Source organism: Ranitomeya variabilis, chromosome 1 (assembly GCF_051348905.1).
Source record: "Ranitomeya variabilis isolate aRanVar5 chromosome 1, aRanVar5.hap1, whole genome shotgun sequence".
Taxonomy (NCBI): domain Eukaryota; kingdom Metazoa; phylum Chordata; class Amphibia; order Anura; family Dendrobatidae; genus Ranitomeya; species Ranitomeya variabilis.
Window position 1 is genome coordinate 636,775,923 of NC_135232.1, and position 22,562 is coordinate 636,798,484.

Below are 22,562 nucleotides of genomic sequence, written 5' to 3' on the forward strand. Positions count from 1 at the left end.
ACGGGGGTTCAGACATTAACCCTGATGGGGCTACTGAAAGGGTGCCGAACGCAATGCTAAAGGAGCCTACCATGAGAGTATACTATATGTGTGAGTACACCTTGGAGAGACTTCATAAATGGAATATATATTCTGCAGCACTTCACAACTAAGCGGGGACATGTACAGATAAGAGAAACAATACAAAGTAACATATAGCTCACCAGTAGAGTTGAGCAAATTTTTCAAAATTCGGTTCCGATTACGATCGGTGGAGAATACTGTATTTGCAATATTCGCCAAACACAGCCGAACGTAATTAGAGTCAATGGGAGCAGAAATGACTGAATATGTTCTGAACCGATCAGACATAAATTCGGCATGAATAGGGTACCAATATGGCACGAATATGGCAAACTCAGAGTCGGTGACCGATTCCAAACATTCGCACATCTCTACTCACCAGTTATAGGAGGAGTGAGGGTCCTGCTCACAAACTTACAATCTACTGGATATACACAATCTATATACGGTAAATAGACATATATATTAACATTTTTTTTACCCAAGTAAAACAGACTTGCATAAAGTGTTGCTGATCTTCATGTTGTCAGTAATAGATTTACTGAAGAAGAATGCGTACAAGAGTAAGAATGCACATGGTAGCCGGTCACTCGCCTGGATTCCTGTGAAAGTCACACACGAGCATGAAATACTCACACAAGGTACTGACGTCACAGCGATGTACGGTGGTGAATCTGACATTAGGGCAGGGCTTCTCGATCTTTCTCTAGAGGGGCCATGTTTGCACAAAATTACAGTGTTAGTTCATCTCCTTAATCCAGTAAACACTACAATGTCCAGAAACGTAGCCAGTTATGGTCCTGAAGCGGAGGTCTCTGCATTACTGCCATAGCCTCAATGCAAGGGCCTTAAGGGGCACATCAGAGGCTGTAGGACCGGCAGAAGGCCTGGGATGGAGACATTACACCTTTCTGTCAAATCGAAGAATGGCCTAAAAACTTCAATACAGTGAACAGAGACCAACATTGACCACCTGTATTCACAGGCTTTCCTGGTTATCAAGCAAGGCATAGGGGAGACAGTAAAGGAAGAATATAATGGGGGTACAAGCACAAAATAGGGTCCATGGCTGGGAGACTTCAAGCTTTATTTACGGGGTGGGTAGAAGATGATGAATGATTTTATGTGCATGGGGCTTTATGAACTCCAAAGTGATCAAGCATGCTGACTGCCAACATGCCATATCCTTTTGTATAGCAGGAATTCATGGTCAGTCAGGGCATTACTTCCTCCGTGCAGGCTCGGCAGAGTCACATGAATGCCTTGTATACAGCGCTAGTTCCCGACCTGGCATCCACGTGAACATAGCAGGAACAAGCCGACAAATGAGCGAAGCACTTGTTCATTGACTGAGCAGATTGTTTACGCGGCCTACAAACTACTGCCAGTTTCAAGCAGGGAATTTGCTGATGAAAATGCAATGTGAATAGGAGCCAATTGATCATATCACCCATCGCTCATTCACATACACTTTGTATAGGTCTGTAAAATGTCTTATAGGAGCACGGACTAAATAGTGAGATCATTGATCAGTAGTTATTGGACGAGATCTGCAAGTGTATTAACCCATTTTTAGGATATTAGGACAATAAGTATGTTTTATGAGAATGCACATTAATTTATATATATATATATATATTAGTTATATTTTATACAGCACATTAGTCTTCCATGTACACTCACCGGCCACTTTATTAGGTACACCTGTCCAACTTCTTGTTAACACTTAATTTCTAATCAGCCAATCACATAGCGGCAACTCAGTGCATTTAGGCATGTAGACATGGTCAAGACAATCTCCTGCAGTTCAAACCGAGCATCAGTATGGGGAAGAAAGGTGATTTGAGTGCCTTTGAACGTGGCATGGTTGTTGGTGCCAGAAGGGCTGGTCTGAGTATTTCAGAAACTGCTGATCTACTGGGATTTTCACGCACAACCATCTCTAGGGTTTACAGAGAATGGTCCGAAAAAGAAAAAAAATCCAGTGAGCGGCAGTTCTGTGGGCGGAAATGCCTTGTTGATGCCAGAGGTCAGAGGAGAATGGGCAGACTGGTTTGAGCTGATAGAAAGGCAACAGTGACTCAAATCGCCACCCGTTACAACCAAGGTAGGCCTAAGAGCATCTCTGAACGCACAGTGCGTCGAACTTTGAGGCAGATGGGCTACAGCAGCAGAAGACCACACCGGGTACCACTCCTTTCAGCTAAGAACAGGAAACTGAGGCTACAATTTGTACAAGCTCATCAAAATTGGACAGTAGAAGATTGGAAAAACGTTGCTTGGTCTGATGAGTCTCGATTTCTGCTGCGACATTCGGATGGTAGGGTCAGAAATTGGCGTAAACAACATGAAAGCATGGATCCATTCTGCCTTGTATGGAGCATCTTTGGGATGTGCAGCCGACAAATCTGCGGCAACTGTGTGATGCCATCATGTCAATATAGACCAAAATCTCTGAGGAATGCTTCCAGCACCTTGTTGAATCTATGCCACGAAGAATTGAGGCAGTTCTGAAGGCAAAAGGGGGTCCAACCCGTTACTAGCATGGTGTACCTAATAAAGTGGCCGGTGAGTGTATGTGAGATAGTATCCATTGTCAACAACTGGATGAACAAACTGCAGCATGCTCGGCCCGTGCTGCTAGATGGACAGAATGCAGGACGCTCAGTCCATGCTACTGGATGGACAGACTCCAGCACGCTCGGCCTGTGCTGCTGGATGGACAGACTCCAGGACACTCGGTCCGTACTGCTGAATAGGCAGGCTCCAGGACACTTGGCCCATACTGCTGGATGGGCAGACTCCAGGACACTCGGCCCGTACTGCTGGATGGGCAGACTCCAGGACACTCGGCCCGTACTGCTGGATGGGCACACTCCAGGACACTCGGCCCGTGCTGCTGGATGGGCAGACTCCAGGACACTCGGCCCGTGCTGCTGGATGGGCAGACTCCAGGACACTCGGCCCGTGCTGCTGGATGGGCAGACTCCAGGAAACTCGGCCCGTGCTGCTGGATGGACAGACTCCAGGACACTCGGCCTGTGCTGCTGGATGGACAGACTCCAGGACACTCGGCCCGTGCTGCTGGATGGGCAGACTCCAGGACACTCGGCCCGTGCTGCTGGATGGACAGACTCCAGGACACTCGGCCAGTACTGCTGGATGGGCAGACTCCAGGACACTCGGCCCGTGCTGCTGGATGGGCAGACTCCAGGACACTCGGCCCGTGCTGCTGGATGGACAGACTCCAGGACACTCGGCCAGTACTGCTGGATGGGCAGACTCCAGGACACTCGGTCCGTACTGCTGGATGGACAGACTCCAGGACACTCGGCCCGTGCTGCTGGATGGGCAGACTCCAGGACACTCGGCCCGTGCTGCTGGATCGACAGACTCCAGGACAGTCAGCCAATGCTGCTGGATAGGCAGACTCCAGAATGCTCGGCCCGCGCTGCCTGCATCATTTATTACCCTGCTGCTCCCCGGTCATCTCATTCACAGTGCTACAGCTTTCATTTATACGATAGATCTCTGTGGTGTGGAAATATCACAGAGGAGGTTGACATCTGTCAAAGAACAGGAAACCCGTAAATCATACAACTTTTCTGTGGGCTGACCATATGTAGACCATTTCCCACACAAAGCACCCACAAAAGTGACATAAAACAATTCTGCAACAATCCTCAAATGTTTTGGCAAGTTCTTGGACAAAGCTTTACCTGTCCTCTCGCTCATCTACAATTCACTGTTTCACTAGTTTCATAGTTATAAATTTGATCAAGTTGAAAACAAGGCACCGGTCCATACACCAAACTACAAAGCTACAGTGTTGGTCCAGAGGAAGGGAAACACCCCATGGGCAGACATTAATAGCACCATATTAGCGGACAATATTTCCCGGCTTCACATACAGTAATGAAACAATTTCCCCAAATCAACGCCCCATCACAGAATCTAGTGCCCATAACCTGTAATGTTATATTTTTAAGTAAAGACATGCAGGCATCCTTGAAGTTATTTTAGTGAATCAACCATTAAAACATCATGTGGCAGAAAGCACCATAATCTCACTGCTCTTCATGGCTCTGGACTCTGGAGCAGTGGGAATATCTTCTGTGCCATAATGAATGGAGCCTCTAGCTGGCAATCTGATAACTAAGTCTGGGTTTGGTGAATGCCAGAAGGACATTACCTGACAGTACTGTGCCAGCTGTACAGTTTGGTGGAGGAGGGATAATGCTATGGGGTCATTTTTCAGGTCAGACTAAGCCCTTTAGTTCCAGTGAAGGAAAATCTTATACAGGTTGTCCACTACTAGGACAACCCCTTCTTGAGCTATATGTTTAGCCCTGATAAAATAGAACAGCCTATACTCACCTCCTGTTTCGGAGCCGTTCTAGCAGTGTTGGCACTCTCGGTCCCAGGGCTATCATGTGCCCGGCGCCCAATCAGCGATGGCGTCACTGTCTCAGTCTTTGTATGAATTGAAAATGAAGAGGAAGTCCAGGCTGCAGCTGATCTCTGACTTCCTCTACATGTTGAATTCGTACAAAGGTGGAGACGGACGCCAGTGCTGATTGGGTGCCAGGGTCAAATGTCACAACAACCTCACCAGCGCCCTGGAAATGAGAGTGCCGACACCGTGGGAACAGCATGGGTGCGGAAGGTGAGTATAACCCTATTCATTTTATTAGGGCTAAACATTTAGATCAAGAAGGAGTCGTCCTAGTAGTGGACAACCCCTTTAATGCTTCAGCACACCAAGACAGTTATGGCAACTCTAGGCTTTTAAATTGTGGGAACAGTTTGGGAAGGTCCTTCTCTGTTCACCATGAATATCCAGTGCACGGTCCATAAAGGTATGGTGGGGTACTGTGGTGTGAAAGAACATGACCGATCGCAGATTGCCCTGACCTCAAATCCACCAAACACTTTTATGATGAATTTGAATGGAGTGTCTGACATCACAAATGCTTCTGGATGAATGGAAAAAGCTTCTTACAGACACCTCAAAAAACTTATAGAAAGTCTTCCCAAAAGAGTGGAAGGTGTTATATCTGCTGAGGGGGAGATATGGAGAAACAACTCCAAATTATTGCTTCCAGATTTAGTATGGGATTTCATAAGTGCAGCATGGTGGCTCAGTGGTTAGCACGGTTGCTCTGGGGTCTTACATTCAAATCCCACAACATCATCTACAAGGAGTTGAACCCCTAGCCACTTGCACATGGAGCAATAGTGGCACCAATATAAGCGTACTACCCGTGTACCAGTTAGATGACCTATAAGCTGTCTGTGGCACACATGCCAATGATTGCTCAGACCTAATGAATACGAGCTCCTCTACATCCTCCTGGGCTTCTCTTGAGTCGCCCCCTATGTTTTGAGACTGTACAAGAAGGGCTCAGCCTAAAGATCACCAGATAATCTTTAAAAGAAATCCCTATATAAAACCCCCTCCAACCTAAACATCTTCTTACAATTGTTCAGCTCTTAATTCATCGAGAATCACAACTTACGGCTAAATCCATTGTTGGATCAGTGCGGAGGTGTATTAGTTTGCCAATAAAGAGCATCTGTCATGACACAAGCAGACAGACAAATGCATAAGATAAGCATACAAGGCTCCATGTGATGTGGCAGGTACCGAACGTTCCCTGACACTGCGCCCAATTCTCATGCACATTGCCGTGAAAATCCAGGCAGGTGCCACCATCCTTCACGCATTATTTTCCACACTCATTTGGGGGTCATCGTGTCGTCGCCATCCTTAATGCATCCATCAACCCCAGGGTGAAAACAGCCTGTGACATGTATAGAGCGTTATATAAGACTCACAACAGTCAATATTATTGACTGAAAACCTTTATAAGGCATGTACGTCCTGCAAATGATTGAAATGGCGACGACAAAGTGTGACCTAATGAGAGGAAAAGCTGGCGATCCTTTAGGGCATGTCATTTCAAAAATTGCCCACTCTTTATATCATTTTGCTAATTTACACACCTCAGTTTGTGTGAAAAAAATTCCCTGTATGTACTAATCCTGTCTGGGTGGTGGATGAAATTTTAAAGGCATTATCACCTGTCTGTGATGTTCAAGAGCATATGGAGCTGCACAGACACCGGCATATCCACAATTCATAGATGTGACTGGCCTTCATGTGAAATTGCCCTTAACCAGTTCTGGACCACCCACAGACTTTATACATCCAGAACGTCCGCACTTTGCACTGTCCTTCTAAAACATCATTGCAGAGCAAGCTGCTTTCATATCATTATGTTGCTGTGAGGCAGGAGCCGGCTATCAGACACAGCTGGACTCCCAGTCAAGGCAGACATGGTTTATTACCATCTCTACCTAATTCATCACTGAATCCACAATGCTGAATAAGAGCTCTGAATACAGATTAGGAAGTACTGACAGTGCTTCCTCCTCCGGACCCAAAGCTCATGTGATCACTGGGTTTTTGTAGGGGACTGGAGCTGCTGGGTCCTACAAAAAACAGTCAGCTCTGCTATGCCGGCAGGAGGCTGAATCTTCCCTGTGACTGATGAAAATATCAGCCCAAGGGGGAAATCAGCCATGACAAAAAAATGTATCAATGTCTTAAAGTGCCCCTGACCTCGGTCTTTTGAGAACTAATGGGGGGCATCGTACATTAAAAAAAAAGGGAAAAAAATATACCATAAAAAAAAGTGCACCGCCAGTCCAAATGGCAGTTCCAGCCCAACCGTCGCCACAAATAAAATGTCCTATATACAAAAGTAATTTCTGTGAAAAGGAGAACACAATATTAAGTGTTTTAGCAGTCCTACAGGTTCTTTCCGTTTTTGTTTTTACATTTCCCCTGTAATCGTAAAAAAATACCAAAAAAAATGGGGAATATAAATATTTCATAGAACTTAACCCCAGTTGTCCCCCAAAAAGAGACAAAAATTATTTGGATATCCAAATGAAAAAAACATTTAGCGCGATAAACAAAAAGCTTATGTAAGAAAAAAAAGATGTGCCTGCTCAGGAACAGGGCAAAGGAGTTCGGTCCAGAACTGGTTGATCCAATGCACATGGGCACCATAATTATTCGGGCTATGTTCACATACATGGGGTTTTTTTCTGCAGAAAAGAAGCTGCATTTCTCAGTACCAGCTACAGCTATAAGATTTCAGAAATCATATATATATATATATATATATATATATATATATATATATATATATATATATATATATATATATATATATATATATATATATATATATATATATATATACACACACACACTTACACTTTTTTCCTGGCCGAATTTGAGCATTGCAGTGGTTTTGGAAAATTTGTATGTCAATTCTTTCAGCGTTTTTTTTAACCCACGGAAAGTAGTGAGAAATTGCAAAAAAACGCTGTAACGTCGCAGCACTTTTGTGCTGCATTTTTTTTTTTCATTTTTGGTTAATAAAACTAACTTTATTAACATACTGTAGACAAATCACAGATGTAATCCACATCCCCCCCAAATTTTTATTTTTTTTTATAGACGAGCATGAAGCATTTGGCTGCACGGAAAAAGAAAAAAAGAAAAACGCCAAGCGGAAACAGCCTCAAGATTGTAGAAAAGTCAGAGTGATACTGATAACCAAGCTTGTAACCTAAGAACAGGTAGTAACTGATCAGAGCAAAATAGCTAATTAACCCTTTATTTAGAGTATATAGACACATCATAAAATGGCGCTTACGATATACTAAAAAAGGAAAAACAAGTTGTGGCTTTACAAGAGGCTCCAGAATTCACCACCGCTCCTTGCAAATGGCTTACTTGTAAGTATTTCCCGATTCACTTAAAGTAACAGAGAAAGTAGCAGGAGTGAAATTCTCCATAAACCCGTTAGCAAGGTTTATGGCCCCTGCATTATGGGGCGTCTCAAGGTTGCAGACAGTGTGGCCATAGTGACTGTGAAATACCCACAAAACACTCCTAAGTCATAAAGGGAGGGATTCAGGTAATGGATATAATTCAGAGAATCCCCACATGACAAGTTTACTGCTGCTGACACCGCAGCTTGACAAAGGCCATTTCTTGGCCGGCACCAGTCTGTTTTTAATACTGGGAACACTTGGAAAACCAGGAGACGGGCCTAGTGGACATGTAGTCAGTCTGGGACAAATGGTGCAAGGGTTAACCTGAGAAAAGAGCAATAAAGGCAGCATTTCCTCCATGGTGAGGATGGCTGCTCACAGCTACCTATATAAACACATCATTAAAATGCAGAGGAGAATGTGCCCTTGGATGGCAGTGAAATTCTTTGGTTTTACAGGCTGTAGGCATAAACTTTAGCACCAGAGTAATTAAACGCTGCTGGGTTGCTAGGCTTTAATTAGTAGCGTCAGCGAGTCCCAGCACAATGTCACCAACCTTATTCAGGCTGCGTGTTCTGACCCCATTCTTCGCACATAGCCAATGGCACTTACACTCCATTAAGCACTAGATGACAAAGATACAATTCAGGGTTTTCTTCCTGACACCTAGCATTCCTGGAGATAATGACCCTGGCTATCCTGATAACCTGGCCACGGATGGATGTGGCAGGAGGATTGGAATAGCGCTCGCATCAGTACACATCTAATGGCGGCTCTCTGACGTGCTCAAGTACAATTATCGCTGCTCCTCTTCTCTTGGCTTTCTCTAAGGCTTCTTTCACACTTCAGTTTTTTGGCGTCAGTCACTTCCGACATAATGACGGATCGACGGTTCGGTCACAATAGTTGAAAAAACGGATGTAACGGATCCGTTTTTTTGACGGATCCGTTACTCGGGGGTTGTATATACTTTTTGGAGCATGCGCAATTGAAAAAAATTGAAAAAACGGATTGGGGCGAAGGATCCGCCGAAATGACGGTCGCGACGGATCCGCCGCCCATAGGTGGCCATTCTATGAAATGACGGACGCGACGGATCCGTCGCGATCCGCCATTTCAACGCAGACAAAAAACGTTGCAATGACCGTCAATGTCTAGATGACGTCCGCCAAATTTTGACGGATCCGTCGCATGACGGATGGAACGGACGACCATCCGTCACAATCCGTCGCTAATGCAAGTCTACAGGGAAAAAAACGAATCCGTCGAAAAAAAAAACGGATCCGTTTTTGAGGAAAATGGCGGATTTAGACTGACGCCAAACAACTGAAGTGTGAAAGAGGCCTAAGACAATCTTACTGTCTGAGAACGGAGCTCATCCTTCTAGAGAAGGCTATAAAGGGTGCAGCCGAGATCACCTCTGGGAGGCCCCTCTTAATGCCATATTCACACATCCGGGTGTCGTGGTCTAAATACAGACCATCATTTACGGATGGGATGCTGGACCATACCTGACAGCCTTGTAGGCAATTTTAAGACTGTCAAGTTCAGATCGGGAGACCTGCGGCCGATTCGTGCTTGGACCATGAAACACAGATGTGTGAATATGGAAGGTGCCCCCCAGAGGTTATCTCAGCTGCACCCCATCCACACACTTGTTGCCCTTAGTAACCGGTGTGCTCCTTTAATGGGAACCTATCACTTTGTACATGCAGTCCAATCTATGGGCAGCATTCTATGGAGCAAGAAGACCTGAACATATCAATATTAGTGATGAGCGAACGTGCCCGGACAACGTCTTAGGGTACTTTCCCACTTCTGTCTTTATGGATACGTCGCAATCCGTCGGTTTGGCAAAAAAACGGATCCTGCAAATGTGCCCGCAGGATCCGTTTTTTTGCCATTGACTTTAATGCACAACGAACTGCGACGTATGGACGTGTTTTGGCGGCCGCGACGCACAAAAAAAGTTCAATGTAACTTTTTTTGTGCGACATGTCCGCCATTTCCGACTGTGCATGCACGGCCGGAACTCGGCCCCCTCCTCCCCGCTCATCACAATGGGCAGCGGATGCGTTGTAAAACTGCATCCGCTGCCCACGTTGTGCTAAATTTAGCACAACGTCCGTCGGTACGCCGGGCCAACGGTTTGCGACGGCCCCATACCGACTGAACTGTGAAAGTAGCCTTATCCGAGCATGAGCGGGTGCTATCCGAGTATCTGCTCAGTGCTCTTATATTATGTTCCTGTCCCTGCGGCTGCATGATTTGCGGCTGTTATACAGTCTGATCATATGTGGATATTCCCTAACAAACAGGCAATCCCCACATGTGATCAGGCTGTCTACCAGTCACAAATCATGCAGCCGCAGGGACTCGAACATAATATAAGAGCACTACAAGATACTCGGATAAGACGTTGTCTGGGCACGTTCGCTCATCACTAATCAATATAGATTTTCAACAATTGTGCTTTATTCATTGAAATCCCTGCTCACTGTATGCTTAGGAGTCCAGTGGGCGAGTCCCGCTTAGTGACTGACATCTTTCCTGGGATACTGTCAATCACCGCCCAAATAACATCTACATATAGAAACAGCAGGAATCTATCTGAAAGAACTGCAAGATAACCAAATCAAATCTTTACTCATAAAACAAGGTCCAATGTGGGCTTCTTGAGCGTAGAAAAAAAATAGAAGACTCCATAGATTTGATATAATTTACATTTACAAGTACATGTGTGGTGAATAGAAAGGACTGGCACGTGATTTATTTCTTCCAAGGATCTTACAAAAGACTAGGGGCACGGCATCAATGTTAGGTATAAGCAATGATAACGTGGGACTCTCGATCATGCAAGCAATACTTTAATGGTGGAGTGGCAACTTTATGACCTTCATTGGCACATTGAGAAGCAGATGCAAAAAAAAAAAAAAGTACATGGCCTTGATGTTTTAATGATTCAGTGTTACTGCAGGTAACAGGTGATTACTGTATCTAACAATCACCGTGATTACGGTTCTAACATACGGGAAAACTGAATTGTTAAAAGACAGCCTGCGTTAGAACAACCTTAAGGTGGAACTACCGCAATAGCGCCTACATCAAGATTTGGTCTGAATTCAGCATTGATTTTTCTCCAGTTTTTTTTTTTTTTAAATGTCTACAATTGAGGAAGATTTTCCTTATCAAATATTATGTTGAACCTTTTCATATAGGAACAAACTTTGGAGTTGTCCGATGAACAAAGTACATTTTAATTATTAGATCTTAGAATAAAGTAAAACAATCACAAATGGAGCATACTGGAATAATATATTATGTAGTAAAAAGCATAGGGCCCAATGGCCTAATTTAAATAAATAATAACTGAGGATAAAAAAAGGTGAGGATTATTTTATGGATCACTATGTGGGTCCACTATATTGTATGGAGCACTATGTGTGGCCAATATACTACACAGAGCACTATGTGGGGTCAATATACTGTATAGAGCACTATTTGAGGAATATTATACTGTATAGAAGTTGGCTATTATATTGTATAGAGCACTATGGGACCATTATACTGTACAGAGCACTATGTGGGGCCATTATATTATATGGAGCACTATGTGAGGCCAACAAACTGTATGGAGAACTATGTGAGGTCATTATACTGTATGGAAGACTATGTATAATGGCCACACATAGTGCTCTATACAGTATAATGGTCCCATAGTGTTGTATACAATATATTGGCCAACTTATATACAGTATAATAGGCCTCACATAGTGCTCTATACAGTACAATAGGCCCCACATAGTACTCCATGCAGTATAATGAGCCCTACATAGTGCTCTATACAGTATAATGGGCCCCACATTGTGTTCCATACAGTATAATGGGCCCCACATTGTGCCCTATAAAATATAATGGGCTCCACATAGTGCTCCACACAGTATAAGGGCCCCACATAGTCCAACATAAAGTATAATGGAGGCCACATAGTCATCCATACAGTATAATGGACACCACATAGTGCTTTATACAGTATAAAAGGCCTCATGAATTATCCTCCACACAGAATAAAGGACCTCACACACACAAAAAAAAAAAAATAATAATAATACCACCTCTCCCAGGTTGCCTGCTGCTCTGGTCTCTACAGCAAACTGAAGCTCTTTAACTGATCGGCATAATGGGTACGTTGTATTGACGTCATCACGCCCACTGTGCTGAGATGTCGGATGCAGATGGAGGATGGTGAAAGAGGACGCGTCAGCGGACAGCTCCCTATTTCATCATCTAGCACACTGATACAGTTGAAGGTGCGATGCCAGGCGTGAGGGCATATAACCCACCTGGCATCGCAGGCCAAACATTCTCACCTTGGGGGCCAGGTTTGACCTGTGAGCCAGAGTTTGACGTGTTTTTGACAGGATCATTTTTTTTTTTGGCTCGAAATCACTCCAGTCCTTGTCTGGATGAATGTTAGGGCTGTCCCACACGTCCAGATAATTCCGGTACCGGAAACAATCGGTACCGGAATTATCCGTGTCCGTGTGCCCCTGCGTTTCTGGTGAACATCAGTGTGGCACACGTGCGGCACACTTGTGCCGCCCGTGTGCCCACTGGGTACCACACGCACCGTGCTGGGTACCACACGTACCAGCATCTGGTGCTGAAGCCGCGATTCATATGTTCCCTGCAGCAGCGTTTGCTGCAGAGAAAATATGAATAATAGTGTTTAAAATAAAGATCTTCTCCTGTATGCGGTCATGTGGGGCTGCTCATTTACAGTCATGAATAGGCGGCTCCACCTCCCATAGGGGTGGAGCCGCCTATTCATGACTGTAATCGGCGGCCCCACGTGACCGCATACAGGAGAAGATGGGGCCAGACCAGGAAGCAGCGTCAGCCAACGAGGGAGCGGGTGAGTATTTTCAGAACAGCGGGGGGGCGCACAGGGGGTGGGGGGGCGCACAGGGGGTGGGGGGGCGCACAGGGGGTGGGAGGGCGGGGGACACATAGATCTTTATTTTAAACACTATTATTCATATTTTCTCTGCAGCAAACGCTGCTGCGGGGAACATATGAATCGCGGATTCAGCACCAGTGGGGGGGACAGCGCTTACTGTAGCGCTGTCCCCTGCACGGCACACGGACTGCAAACGGAGACCGTCCGTGTGTGGTCCGTGTTTTACACGGACCCATTGACTTTAATGGGTCCGTGTAATACGTGCGCTCCCACGAACACTGACATGTCTACGTGTTTGGCACACGGAGACACGGTCCGAAAAAAATCAATGACATCTGCACAGATGCATTGATTTTTATGGGTCTACGTGTGTCAGTGTCTCCGGTACGTGAGGAAACTGTCACCTCACGTACCGGAGCCACTGACGTGTGAAACCGGCCTTACAAGCAGAGTTTTCAATTTGCAAAAAAAATGGTTACAGACAAAAATAAAGAGCATAATTAACTATGCACCAAATTCATGAACAGTGTACACCATTTGAAAGAAATTGGGGCAAAATAAACAAAACAAAAAAAAAATACCACAAGATTAAACAAATAAATAAAAGTGACTTAAAGGAATCACAAATGATGAATCGAGCCATTGTTCTTTTTTTGCAAACAATTGGGAATGAACATTCATGTATTAGGACCATCAGCCCACAATCCTCTTGGACCAGCTAGCGTGCCTGCTGCTTTCGAGCACAACTCTGCTTCCGGGCACAACTGTTGTGTCATGGAAAATAAGGGATACAAGTGAGGAACACCTGTAAGAAATTACTTGGAAAAACACAGACTCTTAGAGGTCTCGATTATTGGCTTCAATGGAAAAAGTCTTGGAGAACTAAATATATCACAAAAAAGCTGGAATGGAGTTCCTGTCTGCAGAGCCAAGGTCCGGGTATCAGAAGAGAAACCTTTCAGGCTGCGCAAAACACCTACCAGTGGCTAGAAGCCAAGCTGACAAGTTCGAGGTTAGATTTATGATGTCCTTACTATACAAGCTGCCTCCTTCTGTAGGAGTTCTCCTCTAGTGTCTCAGTCCATGTCACAGCAGACAAGAAGATAAGGCAAGTGATGGCACTGCTCCAATACTGGGTTTCGCGTGACATCTTTCCAAAGGACGCCAGTGAAGATCGCCTCTGTAGCCCAATGCTGGAGCATAGTCCGCCTTTCCACTGCTTCGTCGTTGGATACTTTTACTTTGTCTTTTTCTTTAACCTAAACTATGTGCTATAGGCGGAAGCAGTGAGGTCAGGCTGACAGCGCTGCAGACAATTACTGGGCTCAGCAGCTCGTGCCGCTGACATCAAAAGAGCCGCTGAGCTTGGTGACTGGGTGCAACCTATACAAAAGCGCCAGGAAAGTAAAGCGGGGTTTGTTTTTCTTTTACGATAAACTGAGCCAGAGTGCAAAAGTCTTCTGAAATGGGACAACCCCTTTAAGTTTTGTTCATTAAATATATTGACTCCTGAATCTCAGTATTGACAACCAATATGGACGTTATACAGCTCTTCTTAAACTCCTGAATATCAAGTCTGCCAAGGTCTTCCACTGCTGTAAATGTGTGTGGGGGTATAAAGAGGCAAATAACTTATTTACAAGGATGGGTCCCAAATACCAAAATAATACTGACTAAATAATTAGAAGCTATGGACACCTCTGCCAAGAAACACAGATTTTTTCCATGTTCATATCTAACGTAGGTTAAAAGGAACCTGTCCTTTGATTCATGCTGCCCAAACCTTGAACAGCATATATCAGAGTGTGGCTGTGTGACTGCAGACAGGTATGTTTAAAGGTACAGTCTCACAGTGGCACTTTTGTCGCTACGACGGCACGATCCGTGACGTTCCAGCGATATCCATACGATATCGCTGTGTCTGACACGCAGCAGCGATCAGGGACGCTGCTGAGAATCGTACGTCGTAGCAGATCGTTTGGAACTTTATTTCGTCGCTGGATCTCCCGCTGTCATCGCTGGATCGGTGTGTGTGACACCGATCCAGCGATGCGTTCGCTTGTAACCAGGGTAAACATCGGGTTACTAAGCGCAGGGCCGCGCTTAGTAACCCGATGTTTACCCTGGTTACCATCGTAAATGTAAAAAAAAAAAAAACGTACATACTCACATTCCGGTGTCCGTCAGGTCCCTAGCCGTCTGCTTCCCACACTGACTGACTGCCGGCCGGAAAGTAAAAGCAGAGCACAGCGGTGCTCTGCTTTCACTTTACGGCCGGCACTCAGTCAGTGCGGGAAGCAGACGGCTAGGGACCTGACGGACACCGGAATGTGAGTATGTACGTTTTTTTTTTTTTTTTTACATTTACGATGGTAACCAGGGTAAACATCGGGTTACTAAGCGCGGCCCTGCGCTTAGTAACCCGATGTTTACCCTGGTTACCCGGGGACTTCGGCATCGTTGGTCGCTGGAGAGCTGTCCGTGTGACAGCTTCCCAGCGACCACACAACAACTTACCAACGATCACGGCCAGGTCGTATCGCTGGTCGTGATCGTTGGTAAATCGTTTTGTGTAACGGTACCCTAACTGTTAAATGCTGCACAAGGACAGGAGGCGATCACACATCTCTCTCCTGTCCCTGCAGCCTGTCAGCTTCCCCTTTGCCTCTCACACAGGCTAAAGTTAGGAGGAGGAGTGGGATTATAACTGGAGGGTATCCCAGTCTGGAAGCAATCAAGTCAATTACACAGGCTGTGTACAGATAGTGGAGGGAATCCATCACAGAATCCACAGAGAAAGGGAGAAAATTCTCATAAGTAGCTTCAGGAAAGCTAGGGACTCTCACACAGTCCTGAGAAATATGTCAGCATGTCTGTACATGGAAGAGGTGTGTGGAAACTTGCACTCCCGACTCCCACTTTATCCCAGGACTGTGGAGTCAGTAAGCCAAACCACAGACTCAGACTCCTCAAATTCCCTGACTTCCGACTCCAACTCCATGACTCCGACTGACTCCACAGCATCACTACTGAGCATGTACATAAAGTGCAGCACAGTTTCATCTCATCTACGACTCCACAGCACTGGTCACTACTGAGCATGTACATAAAGTGCAGCACAGATTCATCTCATCTACGACTCCACAACATCACTACTGAGCATGTACATAAAGTGCAGCACAGATTCATCTCATTTATGACTCCACAGCACTGGTCACTACTGAGCATGTACATAAAGTGCAGCACAGATTCATCTCATTTATGACTCCACAGCACTGGTCACTACTGAGCATGTACATAAAGTGCAGCACAGATTCATCTCATCTATGACTCCACAGCACTGGTCAATACTGAGCATGTACATAAAGTGCAGCACAGATTCATCTCAACTAAAAGCCGAGATCCCGAGATCAGAAACAGAACAGACATTTATAAGACATTTTATAACTTTCCCAAGTTATTATAAAAACATTTACAGCACATCCTGTATTGTACTACTGAACCCAATTTATAATATATTTTAGGAGTCGGTCCATTTTATACCGACTCCAACTGTACCAAAATAGACACGGACTCAGACTCCACAGCTCCGCTTTAACTCCTAATATCATCAGCTAGGTTGCAACTACAGCGATTCTGGTATTGCAAGGAATTTTAAAATGACTAGAATGTATCTCAAATGTCTTTTATTGAGTTGCCAGCATGCTAGGAGGTATGACATAGGGAAAGTATTAACTCCCCTCTTGCACCCCACCAGGAACCTTCTCTTCCCCGTACAGGCATGCTGGCATGATGCTAAGGACTTTGGAAAGAAAGAACCTTGCACTCAACTTAATGCTCGTGTGATTTTTAATGTAGTACCCAAAACGTTTCGGTCCACAAACAGGACCTTCATCAGTTACGTACTTATAATAAATATTAGGTATAAGAGACACTGTTGTCTCAAGGCACACTTGTAGTCAGCGTCTGAATATTGTGCTGGACAAGAGGAAAATTCACTGTTGTGTGAGGACGAGGTAACGTGTGCCGTCATCAGACGCGGTATCCCCCGCTAAGGACTTTGGAGCAGCCACGGTTTCTCCAAAGCTGCATGTGTGAGCTCTCCCTTTTCCTTTGTAGATTCTGAAGTGGATTCTCTCCTTAATCTGTACACAGTCTGTGCATCTGATCTCTCCCCCTTTTCTGCTCTCCATACAGATAAGACTTTGGGGTACCCTTTTATCGCTTGCTATGTAGTGTAAAACCTCCTACCTCCCTTCCGCTATGTCTAAATTGCTTCTTATATGGGCCAAACCAGTCACACAAGCATTCGCCAAAATTCTTATTTCCGATCATTGTCCGATGTAAACATGACAGGTGTTTGCTCGCTTGTCTGCTGTTCTTTTATGCGTCATTTATGCTGACCCATACAGCGATTATCAGCCTATGTAAAAAGGAATGTAATTGAGCACCGATTGGCTTGTCGTATTGTGAAATGTCACATATTAAGGACAGATATCTCACTGTGTAAATGGGTTTCAACTCTGGGGAGAAAGGATTGCGTAGAAATAGCAGATGTCGTCAGCCCGGAGCCAATAGTAGCCTGGAGACTTGACGGAGTGGGAGCGTAGCCAGCTATGTTAAGGAGTTGAACAGATTCTACAGGTGTCCATAGTAATGAAAAAAATGTACAGATATTTTATACAACCAGATACAACCTGACCGCTGCATGACCAGCTCTATCCTCACCTACTGTATTCTCACCCATCCCTTGTAGATTGTGAGCCTTCGCGGGCAGGGTCCTCTCCTCCTGTACCAGTTATGACTTGTATGGTTTAAGAATATTGTACTTGTTTTTATTATACATACCCCTCCTCACATGTAAAGCGCCATGGAATAAATGGCGCTATAACAATAAATAATAATAATAATAATATTTTGATCACTAAACAGGAAAAACCTAGAGGACATTTTTATGGAAATGCTCTGTAATTAGAACACTAACGAATTCCACAACACCATGCTGCAAAAAAGGTTGCTGTACATGTCAGACCTTGGAAAGCAAATGTTGCGATTATTAAGAATATTCCTAGAGGGAATATCATTGATCTAGTAATGAGAAAACACATGTATGATTGTAACACCTGAACTCCATCATAAATGTGTGCCATATCAAGTACTATTTCTTCATTACTAAGAGACTTCAGCGCTAGTGATGAGCGAACATGCTGGGATAAGAGGTTATCTGAGCATGCTCTGGTGCTAACAGAGTGTCTTCGGCATGCTCGAATACTATGTTCTCACGGCTGTTTGACAGCCACAACACATACAGGGATTGTCTAACAAAAAGCCAATCCTTGCATGTACTGCGACTGTCAAACAGTCGGGAGACATGCAGCCGTGGGGACTCTAACTTATGTTTCGAGCACACTGAAGACATTCTGTTAGCACCCGAGAATGCTCAGATAACACCTTATCCCAGCAAGTTTGCTCATAACTATTCGGCACCACTCGTTCTATTAGTAGCTGCCTACACATGAACATACTGACACACCGAGATCCTGTAGACACGTGAATAACCTGCAGATCAGGCAAGAGGAAGGGCAATACCTGAAAGCACCACTTCAATAAGGTCTCCTTCTTGAATGTCTGCCTCAGATTTTACCAGCTGCAGAATATTTTCCGAGTTCGGGTCATGGCGGAATAAAAGGATCTTGTCGTACATCCCATAGAACCCGCATTCTGGAAACTGGAAAGAATAACATTTATTATTAATTGAAGGTACAAATCAGTTAGAGAGAACATGTAAGAACTTCTCAGATTGCAAAATGGACATGAAAGAGCAATGTATATAGGAAGCAGTAGTATGGAAGCAGTAGTATATGGCAGCCTGTGATAAAAGGTAATCATGTACCTGTCAATAAGGCAAATCACTAAAAGGTGCAGATCTACACGAGTACCAAGTGGTGCTCTGCACGGCCCACCACTGTCAGCTGATAAAGTACAGTCCTAAAAGGGGTCTCCAGGATTGATATTAATTACCTAATCTGATGACTGATTAGCAGACTAAAGAGGCAACCAATATTATAGTCCTCTTTTAAGGCCACGCAAACAAGTTCAGTATTTGGTAAGTTTTTCACATCAGTATTTTTAAGACAAAATTAGGAGTGGAACAATCTGAGGCAAAGTAGAATAGAAACAAGTCTCCACATCTGTATTTTTCACCCACTTCTGGTTTTGGCATCCGATAGTTGGGGGTCCGACTGCTGGAACTCCCACCGATGGATGGATTTGTGGCCGATCATGTGCACTACTGCTCCATTCATTCTTATGGCAGCATAATCAACCATCGCGACATCCAAACTCACAGTTCTTGGGATCAGTGTGGGGTTCTAGCGTTCAGACCTCATGAGATTGTGAAGTTATCCCTTATTTAATACAGTGCTCAAAAAAAATAAAGGGAACACTTAAACACCACAATATAACTCCAAGTCAATCACATTTCTGTGAAATCAACCTGTCCAGTTATGAAGCAACATCCATTGTGAATCAGTTTCTCCTGCTGTTGTGCAAATGGAACAGTGAACATGTAGAAATGAAAGGCAATTAGCAAGACAACTCCTATAAAGGAGTGGCTAGCCGGGGGAGGACCACAGACCATTTCTCTGTTCTCATCCTTTTTGGCTGTTGTCTTGGTCACACTTGCATTTGGCAACTGCTCTCACCCCTAGAGGTTCAGTACAGTAGCATGAAGTGGTGTCTACAACTCACATAAGTTGCTCAGGTGTAGTACAGCTCATCCAGGATGGCACATCAATGTTAGCTGTGGCAAGAAGGGTAGCTGAGTCAGTCAGCATGGAGTGGATACCAGGAGACAGGCCAATATACCAGGAGATGTGGAGGGGGCCGTAGGAGGGCAACAATCCAGTGGCAGGACCGCTACCTCCCCCTTTTTGCAATGAGTAACAGGTGGAGCAGTGCCAGAACCCTGCAAAACGACCTCCATCAAGACATTAACATCATTGTGACTGTTCAAACTGTCAGAAACAGACTCTATGAGGGTGGTATTGGCCTGATGTCCACAGGTGGGTGTGGTGCTTACACAACATCTTGCAGGGCAATTGGCCTTTGCCAGAGAACAGCAATATTGGCAGATTCGACATTGGAGCCCTGTGCTCTTCACAGATGAGAGCAGGTTCACACTGAGCACGTCACAGAGTCTGGAGACGCCGTACAGCATCTTTTGCTGCGTGCAACATCCTCAAGCATGACCGGTTTGTCAGTGGGTCAGTAATGGTGTGGGGTGGCATTTCTTTGGAGGGCCGCACAGTCCCTCCATGTGCTAGCCAGGGGTAGCCTGACTGCCATTAGGTACTGAGATGAGATCCTCAGATCCCTTGTGACACCATATGCTGGTGCGGTTGGCCCTGGGTTCCTTCTGATGCATGACAATGCTAGGCTCCATGTGGCTGGAGTGTGTCAGCAGTTCCTGCATGATGAATGCATTAATGCCATGGACTGGCCTTACCCATTCCCTAGACCTGAATCCAATCGAACACATCTGGAACATCATGTCTCCTTCCATCCACCAATGGCCCATTGCACCACAGACTGCCCAGGAGTTGACTGATGCTTTAATCCAGGTCTGGGCGGAGATCCCTCAGAAGAAAATCTGTGTTTTGAAATACACATACTTCTTCAAGACAACCACGATCGTGGTTGTCCTGAAGAAGAAGTATGTATACTTTCAAACACATTGATGAATAAACTACCTACACTCGGACTGGCATCCTTCATCTTTTCCACATGGCAGCACATACTGAACCCATTCGTTTCTCCAATACCTGTACTTTCATCCTTCTGTGTCCCTGCAGCAGCCTAAGCGTCATCAGTGGTTGTGTGCACACAACCCGACCAGGTGAGCACCATTAGACAATTCTTTTTGGCATTTTACTCCGATAATACCATATTTGCGCTTTGAGTCTTTCCAGTCTTTTATTTGGATGTGTTTCAATATATCTCTTTTGAAGAATACTGGAGAAAAAAAAAATGAATATCCCTTTCATGCTTTCTTTTGGGGACCAAAAAAGGGATTAACTATTTCTTTTTGCACACAAAAGAAAACGGAATAAGCTATAAACCTGACAAAACAAACAAAACACATTTTTTACTATTTGCCTATTTTAGTTATCGATACACTGCCATTTACTTCTAGTTTGTTGCAACTCAGGCCTATACGTATAGTGGAGCGCAATGCACAAATGTGAACCGAGCCTTATTAGTGTATTATCAGGATTGAGGGTACCCATCACACAAATCCAGGACTGAGTCCTCAGTATATCCTACCCCTTGCTGTACAGAAATCCCCATGCCCATCACCAGGACAGGACACAGCAGGAGCTCTGGGTGGTCCACACATTGGCACTCGATGCTCTCATGCAGCTGCTGCAGAACAGAATTATGGATATTTGAGCCTCGCCCACATCACCCCAGCTCACATTACCATGGCGCAGTTCATACATGTGTACATCTATATAAATGGTTTTGTAGATGCTGTGCATTATTTATGCCGCACTTGGTCTCACCGAAGGATGTCGGCAGAATTAATGAATCATCAATTAGCCGAAGCCTGTGCACAGGAGACCCCCATTATGGAGGGAGGATGGAGAACGCCACCTTACGTATATAGGAACCGTCTACTCATGTCACTTCGGTGCGGGTTATCATGGGGGGCTGGAGCCCCACCGCTCTCCTGGACTTGTGGCCAAATGAGAGTCTGTTGCTGCGTCTTAACAAGAGCTCTTCTTCCAATAGCCCTTGAGTTGCGTCCTAGGGACAGAAAGGGGTCTCCATGACAGCGGAGTGGCATCCAGCATCGGTTGCTATGGCTGCAGGCATGAGGTACATTTGGGGGTAAATGCTACTTCATACGAAAGGGAAAACACGAAAGTGCCGCAGATAACGTCGTCTTCTATGCAGCCGGGAGCAGAAGGAAAAGATGACAGGGTGACAAAAAGAAACATTTCATGGTGAAGTCTTCCAATGAGTAAAAAAGGTTACGCTAAGGTGCAACAGAAGACCAAGAAACTGAGCTAGAAAAGCGGGAAGATGGGAAAACTAAGCTCCACAGCTAGCCAAGGCCGGAGAAGGAGGCCACATGCTGAGCAGCAGGACAGTCAGGATCAGCACGGTTACCCCTGAAGTGTTGGGGTCAAAGGGAAACATTTCCAAAAAATGCTACTGAAACAGTAACGTAGTGCTGGGTCCTGAGACCCCACGGGTTGCCCAAAATTTGGGTGCATGAATGCAAGAATAGGCTCAAGAATTACTAGATGGGTCTGTAGCCCACTCGGCGAGGGTGAGCGTACAGATCCCTACACTTACCATTGAAGGAAATCTGTCAGAAGGGTTTGAAATGTAATGAGAGAAAAGCATAAATTAGGGCAAGAATGGCTGATTCTAGGGATGTGTCACTTACTAGGCTGCGTGTTGTCATTTCAATACAATCAGTGTTTTATCAGCAGGAGATTATCACTGCAGGACTGGGTGTCACGTGTAAGCCAGTCAGGCTAATCTGTGTAAACCCGCCCACAGCACTGATTGGCAGCTTGTTGACCATGCACACTGTACCACAACCAATCAGTAGTGTGGGCGGAGTTAAACACAAATCACCATTTACAGCATTGCTGGATCTACAACAAAGACC

At 45.0% G+C, this 22,562-nt stretch overlaps 1 protein-coding gene across 1 annotated transcript in view; it reads right to left on the reverse strand.

Annotated features, from left to right (window-relative positions):
• The window catches only part of PRKD1 (protein kinase D1), a 157,511-nt gene that overhangs the window by 49,888 nt on the left and 85,061 nt on the right, over positions 1-22,562 (reverse strand). Inside the window, exon 2 of the mRNA XM_077260916.1 lies at positions 18,467-18,605. Within this exon, the coding sequence (XP_077117031.1) occupies positions 18,467-18,605 (139 nt within the window). The remainder of the gene's footprint in view (positions 1-18,466; positions 18,606-22,562) is intronic.